This window comes from Rhinolophus sinicus, chromosome 2 (genome assembly GCF_057876585.1).
Source record: "Rhinolophus sinicus isolate RSI-liver-muscle chromosome 2, RSI-T2T, whole genome shotgun sequence".
In the NCBI taxonomy this organism is placed as follows: Eukaryota; Metazoa; Chordata; class Mammalia; order Chiroptera; family Rhinolophidae; genus Rhinolophus; species Rhinolophus sinicus.
Window position 1 is genome coordinate 75,447,973 of NC_142502.1, and position 23,575 is coordinate 75,471,547.

General features: G+C 33.3%; 1 protein-coding gene across 2 annotated transcripts in view; it reads right to left on the minus strand.

Moving 5' to 3' along the window:
* The window catches only part of SMAP1 (small ArfGAP 1), a 130,510-nt gene that overhangs the window by 65,692 nt on the left and 41,243 nt on the right, over positions 1 to 23,575 (minus strand). For both annotated transcript variants that reach the window (XM_019749321.3, XM_019749322.3), the window contains exons 2-3: positions 22,397 to 22,530; positions 7,161 to 7,246 (exon numbers count right to left, since the gene is read on the minus strand). In XM_019749321.3, the coding sequence (XP_019604880.2) occupies positions 7,161 to 7,246; positions 22,397 to 22,530 (220 nt within the window). The remainder of the gene's footprint in view (positions 1 to 7,160; positions 7,247 to 22,396; positions 22,531 to 23,575) is intronic.

The following is a 23,575-nucleotide window of genomic DNA, read 5'->3' on the forward strand; positions in this document are numbered from 1 at the left end:
TTTCTCCTCTTAACAACATATAAGGTAGGTGCCATTTCACAACTAAAATTGGAGTATACAAAGTTTTAAAGTTCTCCGGGATTCTATAATACAAAGGAGAGTTGTACAGTACAAAGGAGAGATTCAAAACAAGGAACGTCTAACATCTACCTTTTCAGGATGTTACTGGTCAGCACAAGCTCATTTGTGAATCAGTCAGTTAATTTCTGGTGATGATAGTAAATGCTTCAAAATCTAGAGCAGAAAGTCAAATTTGAGGGCACCTTCATTTTCAAAGTAGCCTTGGAGACCCTTTCAAGGTGAAAGGCCCCAAAGCTGCTATAAGGCTGCATATTTAGATACGTGAACATTTTGGCAGGCAATTCAGTACCAAAATATTAGCAGTGTGCCAAGATTTTCATAAACTACAATGGTATTTTATATAAACTATTTCACATGTAAATCAGCTGAATGTGAAGTTTGCTCATGATTGTAAATCCAAGTTCACATTACATTTTTCTATTTTTCTAACAGAAAAAAATGAAACAATCAAAAAAGCTGACCCAATGAACGAAGTGTAGAAATGTGGATGTATTGAGCAATTTTCATTGTAGAAACAACTATTTGCCTCCACAAAAGAGGAAAAAGAATTTACTCATCAGACTGTCATTTTCACTCCAGCTAATATGATATATATTTGAAAAAATTATATAAATATTTTAAAAACTAATTATATTTACTGTTAAATATAAACGCTGTAACTTAACGTGTATATAGTTATTTTTTAACTAAAGGAAATTTGGAAATCCAAATTCTTAAAGTATAATTTTTATGTTTAACTATCTGGGAGGAGAATAACATTGACATTTTTCCTTCTTAAAGATAGAAACAGTTTATTCTCAATATTGTTTAAAGTGTATTACATATTAAAGCCTAAAAAGATTTCACTACTCTCTTTTATGAAATGTTAATGACAAAGAAAAGATCAGTTTATGACCAAAAAAATTATTAAGGTTAGAAATACAGTACATAAAATAATTTAACCACCAATAGTAAAACTAAAATATTGAAAACTATGATGGTTTTATATTTAATGAATTTGAAAAAGGCAAACATTTTAAGTATACAATCTTTTGGAGTGAAAAACAATACTGACATCTTATAAAATGATGTGCTGCTGTGAATTTTCAGAAATAACAGTGAAATCTTAATTTATATTTAGTGTATTTTATATAAATAATTCAACTATATCTGAGTCTAATTTCTGCTTAGATAAGTAACCCACTCAGAAATTATCTAAGAAGTAAGCAATTAAACATTATATGAGGTGAAAGTTGCTGTTTTTCAAAGATATAAAACTACTAAAAATGAAGTATTAGGATCTTCCTATTAACATAAAACATACTTTTTAAAAAGTGATCAAAGCACACCACATAGTGAATTTTTAAAATTCCATGGGATTCACCTGAGGAAAGATTGTGATTTAGGGAACATGCTATGTCCTTGGTTGATCTCAATTCCTACATGTCTCTTATAGCAAAAACGTAGCACATGGTCCTTATGTATTTCTGTACAAGGTCCCAAACGCAAGCCAATTCTTCACTTTTAATTCACCTGAAGAAACAATATTTTATTCCAGGGATCAGCAAACATTTCCTTAAAGGTCCAGGTAGTAAATATTTTAGGCTTTGCAGTCTATGGTGCAACTACTCAACTCTGCCTTTGTAGCTCCAAAACAGCCATAGAAAAGTCAGAAATAAATGGGCATGACTGTGTTCTAATACATTTATTTATAAAGTCAGTAGCTGGCTCATGGTCTTATAGTTATTGATTCCTCCACTCTATCCCAACATTAGAGAGCAAATAGCCAAACTGGATTTATAGAGAGTCTCTGTGCCTGCAAACTGTCATTATAGTGGTTCCCCCTTCTCCACGGAGGATACATTCCAAGACCCCCTGTGGATGCCAGAAACCACAGATAGTGCCAAACCCTAGATATACTATTTTTTTCTATACATACATTCCAATGATAAAGTTTAATTTATAAATTAGGCACAGTAAGAGATTAACAACAATAATAATAAAATAGAACAATATATTGTGATAAAAGGTATGTGAATGTGGTCTCTCTCTCAAAATATCTGAAATTTTCCATTTAATATTTTTGGACTGTCGTTGACCATGGGTAACTTGAAACTGCAGAAAATGAAACGAGTAAGAGGGGACTACAGTATAAACAATTTGAGAGATTTTCAAGGGAAAGTAATTCCCTAAGAAGATGGTCTCCAATGTATATCCTCATTTTGGTACCAGCAGGCACTTGCTATTTAACTGGCAGTTATTGTGACCTTGAAGTTAGCTAATCTACTGAAACACCTACCACATTTCCCTGAAAATAAGACCTAGCCAGACAATCAGCTAATATAGCATAGTATAGTATAGTATAGTACAGTGCAATATAATACAATATAATAATATAATACCGGGTTCTTACATTAATTTTTGCTCCAAAAGACGCATTAAAGCTGATTGTCCAGCTAGGTCTTATTTTCAGGGAAACAGCAAAGGATGTAAAAAAGATAATGTTCCTCATCTCACAAAGTTGTTGAGAATTTATATAATGTATATAAAGCACTAGGCACAGTATCTAACAAAGAGTAACATTCAATAAATGTTTTTATTTTTATGTACACTTGTATCTGTTTCCTCATCTTTAAAATGAAAATAACACCAAGACTCATCTCACAGGATTATTGTAAGAATTAAATAAGCGAGTGTATGTAAAGAACTAAGAACAACAGTGCATGGCACATAGTGTGTGCTATTTAATTTTTAGCTATTATAAAAATGTATTTTGATAGTCAAATCTTTTAAAACATAGGGCCCATGGTAGAGGAGGAACTGGACAGGGCTAAGATGACTTGCATATCACAAGTTTAAATAGATGAACAAATGAAAAACAACAACCAAAGAAGAAATGAATTTGGAGATCAGGAAATACTTATCTTCTTTTTCCAGTCTCCAGGTCTCCACATACGACTTAGTTATACTGATAGAGATCAATAACACAACCAAAAAAAAAAAAAAAAAAGAAATAGAATATTTTCTGGAAATAGAATATAGAATCAATTAGAAACAGAATCAAGGTAAGCAATATATTAATAACTATTCCAGTTTAAGAGATTTGGGAATTAGCAAACAACAAAATACCCCAGAATCTTCCCCATGCCTATAGTTACAAAACATTCAATACAGGACCCTTAATCGTCCCTTTCCTCAAAATTAACAAATTTTGTACTACACAAGCCCAGAAAACTTTTAACATTACTATGTATTTTATCTTTTACCATGTAATTATTAGTATTTTAAGATTTTTTCCCTTTCTTTAAAGATATCATTTAAAAGACAACTAAATTAATATCTACTCCCAAGAAGAAAATTTTCCAGTTCCAGACACATACCACTGACAGCAGTAAAACTTTAAAAGCTCAAAGGAGAACTGCTGATTAGCTTTGGTGCACAATAGATCTCATGGAACTGAAGTAATTAAAGTTTTTAGATAAGACAAAATATCCTAATAATGAAAAGCTTAATGTAAAGCTTTATCATTTGTCATGCACTAGTACAGGAAGCCTATAATTAACCACATCCCACATGAGAAATTACATTTTCACAGCAGCTTTTGCCTAAGTTTTGTAATTGTAAAGCTTTTAAAATGACAAATTTTGTTAAGAATGCTGTGAGGTCCCATATTTTATGTGAGTTTTGCTTCCACTTGCCTCTAGAGATGAGACAACTATATTTAAAATCAATGAAAGTGCAGAGATGTTAGGCTTTTAAAAGAACACTGAGCTTTAGAATGATTCATGAAATAAGGGGACAGGTTTTCTTACTAGTCTCCCTAACACAACCTCCAAATCAGTGTTTCATAATTAAAAGGGACAAAAGTGATATAGTGATAACTAAGCGGATAAAAGAAAAATAACTCTATAGTGTTATATGAGATACAGGAGCCAGTCTCACGGTCCAAGTGGTGTCATCTTATACTCTTATCATTGGTAGTCATTTACCTCAAATTTGTTCAAACAAAATCCCTCTTTACGTAGTTTCTGACAACTATTTTTGTGAACAGTAAGGAGTCATAACCTCATATAAATAAGACCATAATTTGTAAATGCTTTGTAAGTAGGAGCATTTAGTTTGAAAAGTCAAATAAGCATGCTGAGCTAACAGCAAAAATACACATAACCCAAAAGCCTGAGGTGAATCACACCAGGTACTCAAAAGGTGAAATCTTCACCTAGACTTTCGGTCTAGTCGCAGAGTCCCAAACTATAAGCCTATCTATTTTTAAGCGCCATCAAGACTCAAATATGGTAACATTGATTTTACTCAAGACTATCATCATTAAATAATGTTCAAGTGCCCTTAAACAAGATGCAAGTCTGGAGGCTCTGGGAAGTTTTTTAACAGCTTTTTGAGCATCCCACCCTCTCCCCAGCCAAAAATGAAAATATAATGATCTCACTGAGCTATTTTGAAAATGTAAAAAGATAATGTTCATAAAATGCCAAGCTCAGCATTTGAAACAAAGCAAACCCTTATTAAGTAGTAAAGCTACTGCAGCTGTTATTTCCAACATTATATATTCACTGTGTCAAAGGTCAAAGATTTACCACACACCAGTCAATTCACTATAAAAATCTCTCCTGAAATTTTCAGGTAAGGACCAAGTATTTTAAAAATTCATCAGCAAAAAAATACCAGAACTAATAACTGACTATCTCATTAATCTTTTACTTGTTTAAGGTTCATCATATATAACCGATAGTAATTACTTAAGAAATAGTATTCCTACCAACATATATAAAATGGTGCATAGAAAAGTTCAATATAAGAGGATACCAAGAAGCTATATGTCTTGCCCTGAGTATCTTCAAAGCTTATTCAAAAATAACATGAAATCATGGTGACAGAATGAGTAACTTGGAAGCCACTTTCATCCACAAAGTGCCACATAATGTTCCCTCCACAATTTCAAGAACTTCAAGTGATGTACCCTGTAATATTCAAGAGAAGTCCAAAAACCCTCAGCTCAAACCAAATCAACCCCCAACACACTTACACAAAAACTTCCAGAAAACGGAGGTTAATCTGAGGGATCATACATGTCAAATCAGGCTGGGAAGTGAGAAACAGAAAGAAGAATAAATCAGTACAACTAGCAAGCGGTTGGTAATAATCACCTAGGATATTATTTGTTTGCTCAGTTCCCCAGGGTTCTGTCCGAGGCCTTCATTTTTCAGAGAAAGAAAACAGCATTCCCAAGATTCTCAAAAAAAAACCCCAAAAGAATAAAAGACCACTGTCCTAGATAAATGTAACTTCGCGCAGTACTTTTCTATCCCTTCCATGCTAAGTGAATCTCCAATCTGCACTCTTCCTGCTTTCTTCTAGGGTCCAGACTCATGTTTCCAGTCAGTTAATGGGTATCTCCATGTATGTAACCAACAGACACCTTAACCTGCCCAAAGTGCTGATGCATGGCTCATTATCTCTCATTTCTAACGCTTAAATCGTCATCTGGCATTGAATTCCTTCTCTCCACTGAATACCATAGAACCTCAGCCAAACTGGAAAACTTGGGGTCATCTCAGTGTCCTTCTCAGAAACAAAGCTGATTTTTAACCTAGCCCAACCGTTCCTGCTTTTCCAATTTCCTTCTGAACTTCCCAATCTCTTCCTGTCCATTCTCAATTCCACTAATTTATATATCTTCATCATTGCTCATTTCAGGGCTATATTGGTATTCTATATGGTCTCTCTGACTCCAAGATCTCCTTCGACTAACCTTCCTTGTGGTAGACAAAGTTTCTAATGTTTCTCCTGCTTCAAAACATTTCAAGGCTTTTCAAATCCTTTAACCCTTTGGGTCAATGAAATGTACAGGTCCAAACTGTTCTATGTAGTAATGAAACCCCTGACAATCTGAAAAATAAACTTCTACTGCCATTTGACCCACAAAACTTAAATCTTGTCACATCAAAACCTTAAAATATCATGTTGCTCACACCTTAATACTTCTGCTCACACAATATTTTTATGACTGAAATGTACCTCTTACCCCTACCCTAGAATCCTACTATAATAAAAATAGCCTTGGATACCAGACTGCGAAATTTGTAGGAAGGAGGTAGGGAAGCAGAAAACAGAACAAGTCAAATACAAATACTAACTTTTTGAATGTAACTTAAAGGGTTCTATACAAACATGAGAATATATACAATGACCTATATCTCCATGTGAGAAAAGATCACCCCTTTTTCACTGTTTGACCATACAAATTGTTTTTGTATACAAATGGGTAATGTCTAACTGATCTTTAAGAGACTACATTTTATTGTCAAAACCACAAATGTCACCTTTGGATAGAATCACAAATACTTACAATCAGTAAGATAATCTTATTTATAGAGTGGCACAATTTTGATGAGCTATTTTCTCAAACTTCAATATGAGTTTGAGATCCTATAGAATCAAATGATTTTATCTTTAACAAACATGAAAAGCATCCTAACTAAAATGTGAGAAAATATTTTGTTTATTCATTAGAGCAATTTGTAAAGTAAACCGATTTGTGCAACCTAAGCAAAGATGGAATGTCAGTAGTAAATATTAGCATACATTACTTCAGCACTTCCACTTCCACTAAATATGTAATTTGCCTTTTAAATTAATACTTGCCAAACAGCTTCACATAAATATAAGTACTATATAAAAGTGATCTAAGAAAATCCATTTGGAAATTATTTTTAAAAATACTCAAGATGCTCACAAATCAAATCTCTAATAAACAGTGTAAAATAATAAACAATATATACTCTCCAATCAAGAGTTTGAGATCAATCAAGAATATTATAAACTTAGTAATAATTACTAATAATTACTTAGCCGTAATATTTTAAACTTAGTAATAATTACATTAAAAATACTATGTAGATTATGTATTACCAAATTCCTAATAAAAATTTACTACATACAAAGCACAGCTCAGGGCATATCAAATTCCATCTTTAATGAACAACAGTATTATAAAGTTCTAAATACAAACAGTTCAACTATGAACTATAAAAGTGAGTTAATTCTGTACAGACCCACAATAAAGAAATATTAAAGGATACTGATCTGTCTGTGGTCTTCGAAAGTTCTCAGGAAGATTGGCTTCATAGAGTAGTCTTGCTTTAGTATTTCCCATATCTTGCATACACTATAACAAAAAAAAAAAAAATCAAGTATTTTCATTACTCATATGAACATTAAAAATTAATTCTTATACACACACACATATATACCAGAATGCAAAAAAAAATGTACACACGATTTGCATTCATTTTTTGTTATTGGTATATATTATTACAATTTTAATGCAGTTTTTTCCTTTTTTCCCCCTTCTTCTGTCCCCTCCCTCCCCGCGGCCCCCGCCCACTCCGGTTCAAGCCTTTGTTTCTCAGTCTGGTTGTGTAGGGCACAGCTCCCTGGCCCATGCTGGTATTATGAGCCTTGCACTCCCCCCACTGAGGCAGTCGGTTGCCTGTCATTGGTTAGCCACTCACAGCAGGTCACGGCAGCTCTCGCCAGCTGCAGGCAGCTCTCACCAGCTGCGGGCAGCTCTCTCCAGCTGCGGGCCACTCACGTTGGCTGCTGGCTACTCATGCTGGCCACCAGCCGCTCCTGGACCTCCAGCTGCTCACGGCAGCCCAGCTCCAGGGAGAGCCATTGTTCACAATCTTATCTGTAGAGGGCGCAGCCCACTGGTCCATGTGGGAATGGAACCAGGGACCTTGGCATTAGGTGCATGGCACTCCAACCACCTGAGCCACCAAGCCAGCCCAATTTTTTCCTTTCTTAAAATGTGTATTTTTTGGCACCGTATGTATATACATACACACACACATCTATATGAATACCAGGTACCATTTATTATTTCCAATATATATACTTCTTAGAAAAATAAATCACAACTATGAAATTAATTACTCAAGTTCAAAATAGGAGCATTATCTTTTATCCTTCACATTTTTTCAACATAGGAGAATCCACAGTTTTCTAATGTATTTTTCTGTGAATACAATATCACCTTTATTTATACTCACTACTTCCTAAAAGTGAATTCCCTGGGTAGCCTGTGGGCAGTATTACTATTATTTTAAATACACCACTTGAACAACACTGCTGTTTCCAGGGTAACAACTCAAGATTAAATTTTCTTTGTTTTGAGCTTCAAAATACTCTGGGGTTTTATGATTTACAATGAAGATCACTATGGAGAGCAGACAAAAGAGAAATAGTGCTAACCTCAAACTCTACAGAAGTGCATTAATTTCTTTGAGGTTATTAACTTGAGATTCTGCTGAAAGCTATGGACCCTCTACCTACGAAAACACTGTGCCCAATGGCCAAATTGTACATACAAGTTCAGGAGTTCCTCCTTAAAATCTATAAATCCCAAGAGTAAGAACCAATGCTCAGGAGGCATAAAATAATTTGCTAATCATTTCAACCATTTTAATTAAGTTTCAGAATCATCTATGAGTAAGGACAAGCCAAACAGTACTTCCTGGATATTCCATTAGAAACTAAATTAACATTTACAAATAAGACATTATTCAATTATTATTTTACATTATTTGCATAGAGCTTGAGTTCCTTAAAATGTTTTAATTGGTAGAAAAATCAGTTTTTATAACATTTTTTTTTATTTCCTAGACACATATACCCACACCCCTGATAATACTCGCCCTCAAGTATACACAGAAGTTTATCTTCCTTCAAATAAAAAACAGTGGTTTTTCTCCCAACTGAGAGTTTTAAGGTGTACAAAATACTAATATATACTCACTGCTAGATGTCTATTTTACCCCATCTTAACCTAAGTATTCTTTCAGAGTAAATGAGATTTCTAAGTCACTCTTCTAGAGATAATGAGAAAGTAAAGTAGTAGGGTGATGGGAAATATAAGGGGATAGTAAATTAAGAAACAATTAAAGGTTTTTTGTTATTTAGCTCTAGAGGTAAAACAGAAGCTAGGGTAAAATAAACCCAAGCTTCAAAAGTATATAAGATGTTAATATTGAATGTCAACTACAATTTAAAAATAAAGTTTTAAAAAAGGGTGTAAGATGAAGAAAATGTTTGTATAAGGTGAACTGACAGTACAAGGTCAAAGGATTCTACTACATCATGACACACTCTAGCATGAAGTTAGTATGAGCAGAGCTAATATGTAATTCTGTGGTGGGGAACGTGAGTTAAGAAACTGTCAGTATAGCCTGCCCTTCCTGAAAAAAGAAAAAAAGGTTTCCTATCTCAAGCATGCATATGATGCTGTATCTTCGTGCCATAGTGGGAATTTGGAAGTAGAGATGATCAGGCTATATAACCATAAAGGTAGTAAATATTTGGAAAGAATTAGACCAAGAAAAAAATAATCTCATAGTTTGCACAATATCTGCAATGAAGCAAAAAGTGACTTAGATACAGCTCAGAAACTATGAAAGTAAGAAAACTTGAAAACTTCTATGAAGCAAATAAAAAACATGGAGATTTTAACAAAAATTTAATAAGACTAAAAACAGTATGTGCTTGCTATATATGCTACATTTCATTGATCCTATGCTTTTCTTCATATTTTAACATTTATGATAAGTAATAATCTTACAATTGATAGTATCTTATAATGGATAATTTTTTTATTAGTCCATAGAGGTGCATCTTACAATCAGCAATATCTTATATTCAATGAATATGACTGTACACATTTTATATAAAGTATTCTTTATTTAATGTAGGTCATTAATATTTTATTCTGTCAAAATAAAAACTAATTGGGAAAAAGACACACCATGTACATTATACCATATTATTTAATGTTGTTCTATGCATGATATAAATCACAATTAAACAGGAGGGAAAAAAAGAGGTATAAAAATCTGAAAGGGAGAAATGATGTGAAATGAGTCATTTCTACAGGAGAATACCGCCAGAAGTGACTGGGTTCAGGTTCATAGGTGTGTGTGTTAGTTGGGACTATGGGAAACAAGGATTCAGTGACATCACAGATGTAGAAAGATCATTTTGTAAGGAAAAGCAAGACATTGGTTAAGCACAAATGGTTTCTAAAAGCTAGAACCGAGTAGTTGGAAGGAAGGTCAGCAGTGCAAAGATCAGTAGAGATGAAAGCTTAAACAGTTTGGAGATGGTTAGAACTAGGGGAAGATAACAGGAGCTGGCATTTCGAAGAGGTGATAGAAGTATGGTACAAACTAGCTGTCCTCAAAGTTTCAAGACATAGATAAAGACCCTCTGGAACACTTACAGAAACATATTCTATTGGCCCTGAAGAATAAACTCTGGTAATCAGTGGAAGAAAATACTGAAAATAGCCTGACGACTATAATGACAAGCTTTAGCCTCAATACTTTATTTTTATATATAAATAATATGTACTGTAAATTGCATATATATGTCACATATATTGCATATACATATATGGTATTTTACCTTTCAAAAAACGTGATTTAGGTATTATTACCCTAAATTGATGGGAATGGAAATTGAAGCTGCAAGATGCTAAGTAACAGGCCCATGATTATTAGTCTCCGTGAGTACTTAGCTTTTGATAGAACCAACATCAGCTATCAGTAGTTTAGTTATCTCAGGCTGCACCAAGTAAAAGGAGGAACTATGTCCTGCAGGGCTTACAGACACCTGGCTCTTCACTTTAGAAGCTCAGTTTTCATTTTACAGATGAGGAAACTGAAGCACAAAGAGGTTCTATGATTTCGCTGATGGGGATAATACAATGAATCAGTTACAGGGTTGAGAGTAGGATCACGTTCCCTCCGTCCCAACCCTTACCACCATCCACACCTAGTCAAACAAGTATCCAGGAAATTCCAACACAAAATAAAATACTGTAAGTATTGCCTCTATTATTAAAACATCATTCCTGTTATTAAAACATTAATCATTTTCTTTCAGGTTCTCTCATCCAAAATGCTTTAGCAAAATGCACTGACTATTAGAAAGGAAGATTGTAGTTGCTTATTCTTTGGCAATTTATAATTCAGTTTTCCACAGCTGGGATGAGCAGACCAGTTGTAGGAAAAAAAAGGCGGGGATGGGAGATGATAAAGGGCATATACTTCTTTTAAAAGAAATGCCATTTAGATAGAACATATTTTTAAATTAATATCTTAACTATTCCTATTAAATTCAATCTGTCCTATTTTATACATTATATGTTGCTAGAAAGATGAATTTTACATAGTACTTTTTGAATGAACCATCTTCATCCAAAATCACCACCATTACAACTGTAAAGGAAGGCTTCACCTGGAAATGGTATAACGAATCACACTTAAGAATCCCAAAACCTACTATTAAAAGTATTTTGTCCTTGTCAATACATAACTATGTGTTTTTAGTTTTTCCGCATAATCCAGTACATAGAACAATATCTGCCCAAGGCCTCACATATCACTTGAGATTCAATTTCAAAAAAATACTATTTGAATTGAAATGCTGACAAGCATCTATAGGTAGATATATTATCATCACAATCTAACGCAGAGGAAGCATTTCTATTTTTGAAACTTTTTAGTAGAAAACATTTCATACCCAATCCTAGTTTTTGCACTAGAAACAATAAAACCTATATTCTAAAAGAGTTCTAAGTTTTCTATGCTTTACAGAAACTGGAGAGAATTGGGATTGTCAATTTAAAGTTTTAACTTGCATCTATTTATTGAATTTGTGTAATTTAACAAACTAAAACATACAAAATATAACTTAAACTTAAAATCAATATAATAAAAAGTGGGAATAGATAAAAAGAAAATAGGTAGAATCAATAAGTAGGCAAACAAATGTAATGGGAAATTTTATGTTTATGTACCAGTACTGTATATGTTTTTTAAAAAGTCACTGTTACATGTAAATGAGGCATCTCCAGTGAAAAAAATTATAAATAAGCAACACAAACAGTTTTACTGAAAAAAGAGCCTTGAAATAAATGTGAAGGTAAAAGATAATAGGAACAGAGAGAAATAAATGATAAAATGTGCCCAAGTTTAAATCATTGTCAGTATCAGGAAATAATAATAAAAGGCAAGAGAAATGACAAGCTACTTGATATTCCAAGTTAATGATTCATCCTCCTGAGAAAACAACTTGTCAATTTTTTTTTTCTTTTCTTTAATCTTCTCAAATTTGGGAAGCAGAGCTCTTTGTGGAATCCAACTCAGTAATACAACTACTTCTGGGTATGGCTTATATTTATCCTTCCCCAACTAAAGCAAATACAGTCCAGGCCAGGCTCAGTGGCTGTTTAAGAAAAATGGCTCCTTGGACCTCCTTTCTCCTTCACCTTTGTGTATCCTCCCCCTTTCCCCAGTACCTACCTATCTGTCCCTGTAAGGTTTCCTGCACTTTCTCCCTCAGATACTAATAGGTACGTGGTCAACAACAACAATTTATTGTTAAATTAAAATTCACAACAATGTATTAATTTAGGAAACTATCTGGATAAATTTCAGAAAATTTTATGTGTGTTCTGTTCTGATTTGCCCTTCTGGATTTACTGGCTGGTTTAAAAAATGGACTAAGTGGAAAAAAGAAAAGCAGTTACAAAATAAAGAACTGAGATTACTAATAGCATTGTTGCAAATGATTAGGTTACAATGTGGCAATTAGATCTAAACTGCCAAAGGCAAAAATGCAAAACATTAAAATATCAATAAAATCTTACACGTTAGTGTATAAAGGAAGGATGCTGAACATGTCTATATTAAGTCTGGAGGAGAAAGGCAAAATCATGTAAATTAAAGCTCTTCTACCCAATTTTCTGAGGAATAGATGGGGGAAAGAAGAATCTTACCTCCAGTTCAAAAGATTATTGTGTAAGGATATGAAAACAACTGAAAATGTGTACCACCTATATGTTCCTGTATATGAATAAAATCCTTTCAGGAAAAATATACAGGAAACTGATGAGTGGTTGTTCCTAACAAGAAAAACTAGATGACTGAGAGACAAAAAATGGGAGGGAGACTATTCATTTTATACCTCTTGTACCCTTTGAAGTTTGTACCATGTCCATATATTTTCAATTCTCCCAAACAATAAAATAATGGGAGGGGGGGCTCTATTAATCCTGCATTGTTTTTAAATAAAATATTATCCAGAGGGAGCTCAGCAAGGGTATCCAAGTAGCATCTGAATCAGAGCAAGGAGACCCTCCTCATGTACCCTCCTGGTATCCTACAGTCCTACTTGGAAAACAAAGTTTTCTAATCAAAGAAATTATGAATAAAATCAAATGAAATTTGATTTAATTTACATTTTTATAAGTCTTACAGAAAAAAATGCTCTCAAAGTATAAATATGGCATTTGTTTACCATGTCTTTCCCAGTATCATCATCATCTTAAAGAAACAGTATTGTTGCAGAAGGCTGTATCATTGAAATTTCAATGTTTGTTTTTGCTTCTTAAAACTTCAATGCATTTGTTTTTGTGTGGGAGACAGAATACTACTTGCTCTACTATTTTCTGTTCATTAAATTTGTAGAACACAAAGACTAAGATTTTCAAACTGCCTTGGCTAAATGCATATTTTTAAAAACACACACACAAAAAACTCAATTAAAAAGAGAAAATGAGTATTTGTAGTCCCTGAATAAATTCTTCATGTCAGTGACTCACCTCTACTACCACTGGAAATTTTCCAGAATAGTTCTCTATCTTCCTCTCAAAAGCCACCAGGATTTCTTGCATAGGAGCAAGCTTTTCAGGACTGGTTTCAAGATCTTTTGGATTCCAGCTGCTGGAAAAGAAGGGCCACCATTTTTGGTCTTGGGAACTCTTTGGAAATATTTAACACAGAGTTCATGCCTTCAGTTTTTACAAAAAACTGTGTCTTAGGGGAGTTGTCCTCTTTCTGTTTTAATTGTTCTTTTTAAGAACAAAGTAAGTAAACCATACATTTAAAAATTAAATTTTTAAATGATGATGTGTAATTAGAGCTACCAGTTGTCATTATTTTTCACAATTTCTAGACATTCTTGGATCTTGATTTATCTGTTGCAGCATTTGATAGTTGCTACAAAGTTGAAGAAGTTTCACATCACAGTCTTTTGTCATCTGTACTTTCTATGAAATTCATACCACTAGGAGTCCAGGAATAAACAAACCACTACTTTCATGCTAGGTGTTTAAGGCCCAGCTCAGGAGTCATCCTGGACTGTTCCCTCCTCTGTCAGAAGTCTTAGTGATTCTAACTCTTTAACATTTTTTGTAGGCTTCCCCCGGTAATCAACCTCATTACCACCACTGCAGTTCAAGATCTAGTCACCCATTGCCTAAGCCACCCAAGAAACAAACCAATCAGATTTATGTTCTTAAAAGGAATGTAACATTAAATGTTACTCTTTAACTTAGACTATTTTATTAATAAGAGTCCCCTGCTTTGTCCCTATCCCCACCCCCTGTCACTCATAGGATCAAGACCAAACCAGCCCCTGGATGCACCTCTCCCCTTTACCACCTATGACACACATAACTGCACCCAATACTCTGTTCACAGAAAATTACTTTACTTTCTCAAATGCAACATGCTTTCTCCATCTTTTTGCCTGGAAGGCCCTCGGCACAGAGTAGTATGCTTTTAGAAATTCAGAAACAAACAAAGGTCTCTATAAAAATAGTAATGTGATATTTTTCAAATTTGTTTAAACTTACCATATCACTAGATAGTATTTTTGTGTGTTCTTTTTTAAAAAAAGGAGCCACTACTACGTAACTTTCTGAAGATCACCCACCATTTATCTTGAGAGAGTAGGTCAAATGTGGTTAAATCATGGAGCTCTCCAAATTAGCTTTTTTAAAAAAACTGGATTTCATTGTATTAAATATTGCTTGTCATAGAAATTCTGTAATAGCAGTGACAATTTCTGAAGCTCCCAGAACTCCTTACACACAGACAAAAAAATTGTAACTAGAAAAAAAACAAAAACCCATGTACAATATTTACAACAAAAATTGGTGATACAGTCTCCCCATAAACTCCAAAATGCTATCACAAGGTAAAGACAAGGCACTAATGCTCACTAGGCCTGCATGATGCCTGCAACTAATGTGGAGTTGGGTGGATCTAAGAACAGAACACTAAAATAGTGAAGTGATACAAACTGGAAATTACAGTGAACAAATTTGAAGAAAGTACATGAAACTGAACAGATTTTTACCCAATCCAATAACAAGTAAATGCAAAGGATCCACAATAAGTTTGAAATGGGGGAAAATTATCTAGCCCCTATACATCCTCACTATTTTTTTCCAGGACAGGGCCCCACACTGAGGAGAAACTACTATGAAATACTCAAAATTGAGCAAGGTAAGGATAATGGAGATAAAGGAAGAGAAGGTCCACATAAAAGTGGCAGAAGAGAGCAAGAATATCTCAAAAATAAGTGACCTTACTTTTGAACATTACATGAAAACAACTGAAGAGAGAGTTGTGTGAAGTTAGAAAAGCTATCTTGAATATCTATTCCTTTAAAAAGTAATGGAAAACTAATATCACATAAAAATTATCAATAGAAAAGAATCAAGATCGAATCTCAAAGTAATTAGAAGAAAAAATAAGGAGAATAACATCTCTTCATTGAAAATACACTAGACCAAATACCTACTAATTCAAAACGAGCTAAACGACATGTACAAGATATGAAAGAACATATAAAATGAGTTAAAAGACATGTGAAGTTACAGAAGAACAACTAAATCAGAAATTACAAACACTGAGAAATAAAATAAAAACAATTAGAAATGAAAAAAAATATTTCAGAAATGAATATGAAAAGAAACACAACAAATAATGCCCTAAAGAAAACTGGAGAGGGAGGCTAAAGAAGAAAATATTTTAAATAAAAGAAAAGAGTAATGAAAAGGATCCAAGAGAAAGTGACAAATATGGGAGTTAGGCAATGAAGAGCCAACATACAGGTAAGAGAATCAATCACTGAAGAAGACTATTCAAACAAGGAAACAGAATACTAAAAACCTAATTTTTAAAAAGTCGCTGAAATAAAAAAAATAATTTTGAAACTATACATAGAAAGTGCAAACCAAGATATACTCATACCACGCAAACATTAAGCAGAACAAGGCTGCAATGGTACAGGAAAATGCATAATAACTATGATATACCTATACTGCTGCGATGCAACAAAAAGATAATCTGAGCTAGTTATATTGCTTTAAATTTTCTAGTAGTCTCATTAAAAGTAAAATCAGGTAAAGCTCATTTTAATAATATATTTTATTTTATGGATGCTTCTCCTCTGCAGAACTCCCATGGAAAACGTAATAACTTATCCTATCTTCATCAATGCAATATATTCTTGGATCCTGTTCCAAGTTCAACAAATCTGCACAACTGCATGATTCATGTCAAATTTAAGTTTCAACTGCCTATCAATATTCTAGTTTCAGGTTTCTATTTTTTGAAGATGGCAGAAACATTCAGAAAATGTGGTGGACAGAAAATGAGAGGGAAGAAAGCTTCTATTCTTTTGTTATGATACAGTAAACAGCGATGTAAAAAGAATTGGGTTTAAAAATCTTCCTTCCAGCCAAGAATGTAGTCAAGCTAAACTAAAAATGGTAAAGATATAAAAAGTGGGAGTGAAAATGTCTACAAAATGTTTAAAGCAAGTTCACAGGGGATACATCATATGCCTATGGAAACTGGGCAACTTCAAATGTGAAGTTCTCCAACATATATTTGATAAATGAATACATTTCAGTTGTGTGGCTTGGGGTTCCCAAGAAAATATGAAGTACCATACAATAAATGACAATAGTAAGTAATAAAGAAAGAGTTTGTGAGAGAAGATAAATAAAAGATTTATAGATACACAAAGTATTAAATATCCGGCTAGGTCTTATTTTTGTTATTTTCGGGGAAACACGTTATTATTAGGCAGTACAATTTGCAAGACTCTCAATAAAGTGAAGTAAGAAACTTAAGAGCACAAGTAATGTTTCTATAATAAAAATAAGATATTCTTCATTTAACTCTTTCAATATAGACACTGAAAAATGATTAAGAATTTTTAAATAATGGGGGAAAATCAAGACTTGGGGTTAATGAGGCCGTACAAAATAAAAAATAAAAGCTATAGTATTTATAAAAGTATTAAAAAATTGGTCCTTTCCAAAAAATTGAGAAGTACTTGATAATAAACCCAATATCAAAGACATTTAATCTGACCATGAACCACATTTTTAAAAAGGCATTTTGAAAAAAATTTAAGGTGAATAACTCCATTTCTATGCTAATAAAAATCAAAATAAATTTTGGTAGACAAATTATTCTTTTTAAAAAATCAGCATACAGCAATTCTCACACAGTTATGATATGGTAGATGCCCCCAAAACACTCACATACACCACACACACACACACACACACACACACACACGATGCAATCGGGCAATTAAGTTTGCAAATTTGCCACCATGAGCTTACATTGGCAGCACTGTACAAACAGCTCGGTAAGGTTTTATAACCTTGGTGTATCAGTGTCTCACAGATGTGTTTGTGTCGCAGTATGGTGCTATCTTGCTGAATGGCGTTCATTATTATTGTTGCGTGTTTTTGTGTGCTGTGGCGAGAATGTCTGAGCTTGAATTAGAGCAACGAACAAACATTAAATTTCTTGTTAAACTTGACAAGAGTGGAAGAGAAATCAGGACATGTTAGTCCAAGCTTATGGGGATAATGTCATGAAAAAAACAGCAGTGTACAAATGGATTAAACGTTTTCCTGAGGGGAGAGAACGCGTTACTGATGAAGAGAGGTCAAGGCAGCCAGTAACAAGCAGAACTGATGAAAACATTGCAAAATTCGCCGAACTGTGCGTCTAAATCATCAGCTGACTGTGAGAAGCATAGCAGACCAGGTAAACGTTGATAGAGAAAGTTAGGAAAATCTTAACTAAAAATCTTGTCGTGAGAAAGGTGTGTGCAAAAATGGTCCTGAAGGAGCTCACCGATGAACAAAAGCAAAGGAGAGTCGCGTTTGCCACAACATTTTGGAGGCAAGACGATGTTTTGAGCCATGTTATCACTGGTGATGAAACCTGAGTGTAACAATACGACCCTGAAACAAAGCGTCAAAGTGCACAATGGAAGTCAGCCAATTCTCCATGACCAAAAAAGTTCCATCAGTCCAAATCAAGAGTCAAAACGATGTTGCTAACCTTTTTTGATACCAGAGGGATTATTCATTATGAATTTGTACCAACTGGACAACTAAGTTTACTATTTGGAAATAATGAAAAGGCTGTGTGAAAAAGTTAGACAAAAACAACCTGAACTTTTCACCAACTCATGGCTCTTGCATCATGACAATGCACCAGCTCACAGAGCACTGTCTGTGAGGGAGTTTTGAGCCAGTAAACAAACAATTGTACTGGAACACCCTCCCTACTCACCTGATCTGGCCCCCAGTGACTTCTTCCTTTACAAAGATAAAGGAAATATTGAAAGGAAGACATTTTGATGACACTCAGGACATCAAGGGTAATACAATGACAGCTGTGATGGCCATTCCAGAAAAAGAATTCCAAAATTGCTTTGAAGGGTGGCCTAGGCGCTGGCATTGGTGCATAGCTTCCCAAGAGGAGTACTTAAAAGGTGACCGCAGTGATATTCAGCAATGAGGTATGTAGCGCTTTTTCTAGGATGAGTTTGCGAACTTAACTGCCAGATCTTGCGTGTGTGCGTGTGTGTGTGTGTGACTAAGTATGGTGTACGTATGATACTAGTTGATAAGAAACCGCGAGGCAAAACTTAATAAGTAGTTACATTTTACAGAGTTCACACAAAAAAGAACATTTTTATGTAACAGCTTGACTGAACTCAGAGATTAAATCACATTTCCACATTAACCAATAAAAGATCTAAAAAAAAAAAATAGAACCAAAATTTTGAAAATTAGAAACATGATTTTCATGAAATGTTGTGGTGGCAGTAGGGGATGACGTAGGGTAGATCTGTATGCAGTAAAAGTATTTCTCTTCTATAAATAAATACTACCCAAGCATTTTTTATATCAAAGAAATTCTTATAAAATAGCCTATGAATAAGGAACACTAAATCACATTGTGATCTTTACTTTCCCTAACCTGAATTAAGAGTCAGAGTTAATAAGAACAAACTCCAAAAGATAAAAGTTCCAATGCATAGCAACCTAAGCATATAGAAATCAGTGTAGTGGTTGCCACTGGGGGACTTGACTAGAAACTGACACAAGAAAACTTTCCAGGGTGATGGAAATGCTCTGCCATTTTCAAGGTGACACAGTATACATATTTGCCAAGACATGTAAAACTCACATTTGTAAATTGTTCTCTCTGTAATTATACCTCAATTTTTTTATAAGGAAAAAAGCAAATGAATGAATGAATAAAATGCCAGGGTATAGAATTGAATTATGTGGAACATAACTCCGACCTTAGGAAATAGGATATGCTTAAATTTGAATAAAGAGCAACCTCAATAGACAACTGACGTGATTCCTAACTATTCACCTCAAAATGCTTTAACATCCAATACTAGTACCGTGTTTCCCTGAAAATAAGACCTAGCCGAACAATCAGCTCTAATGCGTCTTTTGGAGCAAAAATTAATATAAGACCCAGTATTATATATTATATTACATTTTATATATTATATTATATTATATTATATTATATTATATTATATTATATTATATTATATTATTATATTACATTACATTACATAAGACCCGGTATTATAGTAAAATAAGACCAGCTCTTATATTAACTTTTGCTCCAAAAGACGCATTCGAGCTGACAGTCCGGCTAGGTCTTATTTTCGGCAAAACACGGTAAAAATGAATTATTTTTCACAAATATTCTCAAAAAGTAATTCATTTATACTCAATCATACCACACAATTAATTTATTTACTCAGTAGTACATTTAGCAACCAATTTATCACAGTAGATTCACTAGAAAGCTAAACTGCTTAAGATCAGAAAGATATTCAAGGCAGCGATACTGAGGGTTTTACATAATGAACAACTGGACTACTAACAACTGACAAGCTAACATTACTGAGTGTTTAAAATATGCCAGGCACTGTTCTAAATGCTTTCCCATATTAATTTATTGGATCCTCACAACAACCTACAGAGGTAGTCAAGGTAGGCACTAGTACTATTCTCATTTCACAAATGAAGAAACTGAGGCATATGAAGTTAAGTATTCGTCTGTAACCACCCATGTCTACCTCTGGTAGTCTGACTCTAGGGACAACTTTCTTAATCACGCTGTTCTACTGCCTCTCTAGAATCAGTTTCCTTGAAGTTTTCTAGACTGAAATAAAGGTTGTGTTCTACATTGTGGAACCTTGGGGTCTTTATCACTTACCTCCTCGTTCATATTGCACAGCAGTCCCAGAATCATTTCTAAAGAACAGCTCTAGCTTTACTTGAGATTAATCCCAAGGCCTACCACAAGAATACTGGATGGTGTATCTGTCTGCGGGATTAGGGTTCTCTAGTCTTTATTTTTTTTTTTCTAAGCAAAAATTTATCATCTATTGATGTGATTTTTTGAGTGCATCATAACATAATTTCTCATCAGAGAACACCTGGAAAAGGAGCTCTGTGGTATATAAAGCCACACAGCAAATTCTGTAGTGACAAGCACTAATCAGAAATCTTGCATTCCAAAATAATAATTCTTATTTCAGAAAGGTGACAGTTGGGACCATACAAATAGTGTTCAAATGCAATTTCAAAGACTATCAATTGTTTTCACATCCTTACATTTTTAACATTACAGCAGTATCCTGCATGGACCTGTCACCTATTCCACAGAAAACCAGTGAACTACAATCCTCTGATTGGGAAGTTCTGTTCTAAGTGACAGGAAAAGAACAGTTGCGTACCTCAAATAACCTGCTTCTTAACTCCTTACAATAGCGAAGTTGAGAAAAATAATATTTCTAGAGAAATGAATTGTCCAGGAATTCCATGTTTTGTTCTTAGTTTGGAATAAACTATTAAAAAAGCAAAACACTTTACAAATACCAAGTTACATTTTCAAGCTATACTTCACATTTTCTTAAAGACAACTTGAGAAACAACATCATGAAATCTGTTACCACAGTTAGTATACATGTTATTAAGAATATTGCTTTATATGAAATGTTAAAAAAAAGCTCTGCTTCCTTGATGTAACAGTAAATTTTCTCCTCAAAGATCTTGAAAATACATAAAGTATCATATTCCTTTTATGCCCTAGCCAGCAAAAAGCTCAAAAATTTATTTAAAACTGAACTAAATAAATTGACTTTATAGCCTGAAGATCTCTATTTTTGTAATTATTTTTGAGGTATAATTTTTAAAAATATTTAAATCTTTGCTGCATCTAGAATTTACTTTGGTATAAATATGTCCTCAGTATAGAAATTTTACTTTTTTTACCAAAATCTCTCTCTCTATTTTTTTAGTGACCCACTCTCCCCAGAATTCTAGTCTATTTTTTCTACCCTTACTCACCCATCCATGTGAATTTTTGTCTTCTTTTTGTTTTTTTCTGATTGTAACATCTGTTTATCACTGAAGTTCAACTATATTGTGTACTTATCCTTCATACTAACTAAAAGTATTGTGAAAACGTAAGAAAAAATAGTGTAATTTCACTGCGAATTATAAAATAAAACTAGTAGAAACAATTGTTTTACATTAGGAGTCAACCTTAAGGATCAGAAAGTATGATTTTGAGAATTTAAGGCTGTCATATCGGAAAAATGGCAAACCCATAAAATTATAAATTTATCTCTAACAAAGCTAAACCATTCAAAATAAGTCCAAATCAGTCATTAGAACATTTGCAAAGTGGGCTCTCTTCCAACTATTACGCCTTGTCTGAAAATTAAGAACAACTCTGTACAGAAGAGAAATCATTTAAATTAGTTCATAGATTAGAGGTGGTTTATTTTTACTTTACCCAGGCTCCCCCTACTGACAGAAAAACAAAACAGACTATGAAATTATACTGGCAAATTTCATCAACACAAGAAAAATGAATTAATTTTTTAAATACTTCAATATCAACATTTTAGATAAAAATAGATTAAAAACTGACTTTACTATAGACCCACGATGAAATAAACATTGCAAATTGACAATTCAAAGAACACTCAAATTTTATATGTGGCACATGCCATTTCAACATACTACGGCTTTTCAATATTAATCCTTAATAAAATAAATTTATTTTAAATATTTTTAATAGTTTCTCAATAAGAAAATGTTTACCTGTATCTGTTCCGGTGTCCATTGGTCTAGGTTGACTGACTTGACCCTGGATATATGAACCCCAAGATTTCTATGGATTCCAGCACATCTGATGCAAATAAACACACCAATATTCCAGGAAGCCCATCGAGGACCTAATTAAGGAGAAGAAAAAAAATATATTAAAAACTGAAATAAATAACATGACAGCATATAAATATCATACTGGATTTTTATACAATTATAATGGAGGCTAAAAGAATTTACATGCTGAAATTTTCAAATGGCGCAAGCAGCAGCTTGCTAAAAAGACATGTGTCTTGGCTGTGCTGAAAGGTTATAAATCAACCTCGTAAGAACCTTAATGAGTTTACTAGTTTTGCTTTCCTAAAACCTTCCCCAAAATCTGTCTAAGAATTTAAAACTAATTTATGTGAACAGTTTTTTCACTCTGCGCATTTGAACCAAGAATAGTAATATCCCACAGTAAAAAGTCCTTTATTAAACGTGGTATTGCTTAAAAGATTACCAACAAACAAAAATCAAACAGAGATTTTTTTAAATGAAACACATAAGTTAGTAAGAAATAGACAACCAACCTAATGGAAAAGTGGGGGAAAAAATATGAATGGGTAATTCATAGAACAAGAAATATATGGACAAAAAACATAAAAACATATACAACCTCACTGTTAATTAGGGAAAATGCTCTTTAAAACTCTAACAACCCACATTTTGCACTCAACACACTGGAAAAAAATGTTTAAATAGATTAATATTAAGTGTTGGTAAGTATAAGAAACAAGGACTGCCTCAAGAAGTCTTATATCAAATTAATCTCAAATATAACCCTGAGATTAAGAAATTTAACAGATAAACTGAGGTGTGCTATAAAACGTTAGTTCTTTGGATCATGGTCAAAAAATTCTGAAAAACATAGTAGAGAAATGCACATAAGTATACAAGAACACAAGCCTTAGCTGTATTATTTTCAAACCTTTGAATGTTTGTTCTTGATAATTTTAAATGTTATGATTATTTTCACATATTGGTTGTATAATTAAAATAAAAATGGAAAAATAAAAGTTACATCTGAAAATTATGTCAATATTCAAAAGCTTATATCTAAAAGATTTATATAAATTACACAAGCAGTAAACTCCCTGACACTGTTGTTTGTAGTATTTTTTCTGATATATC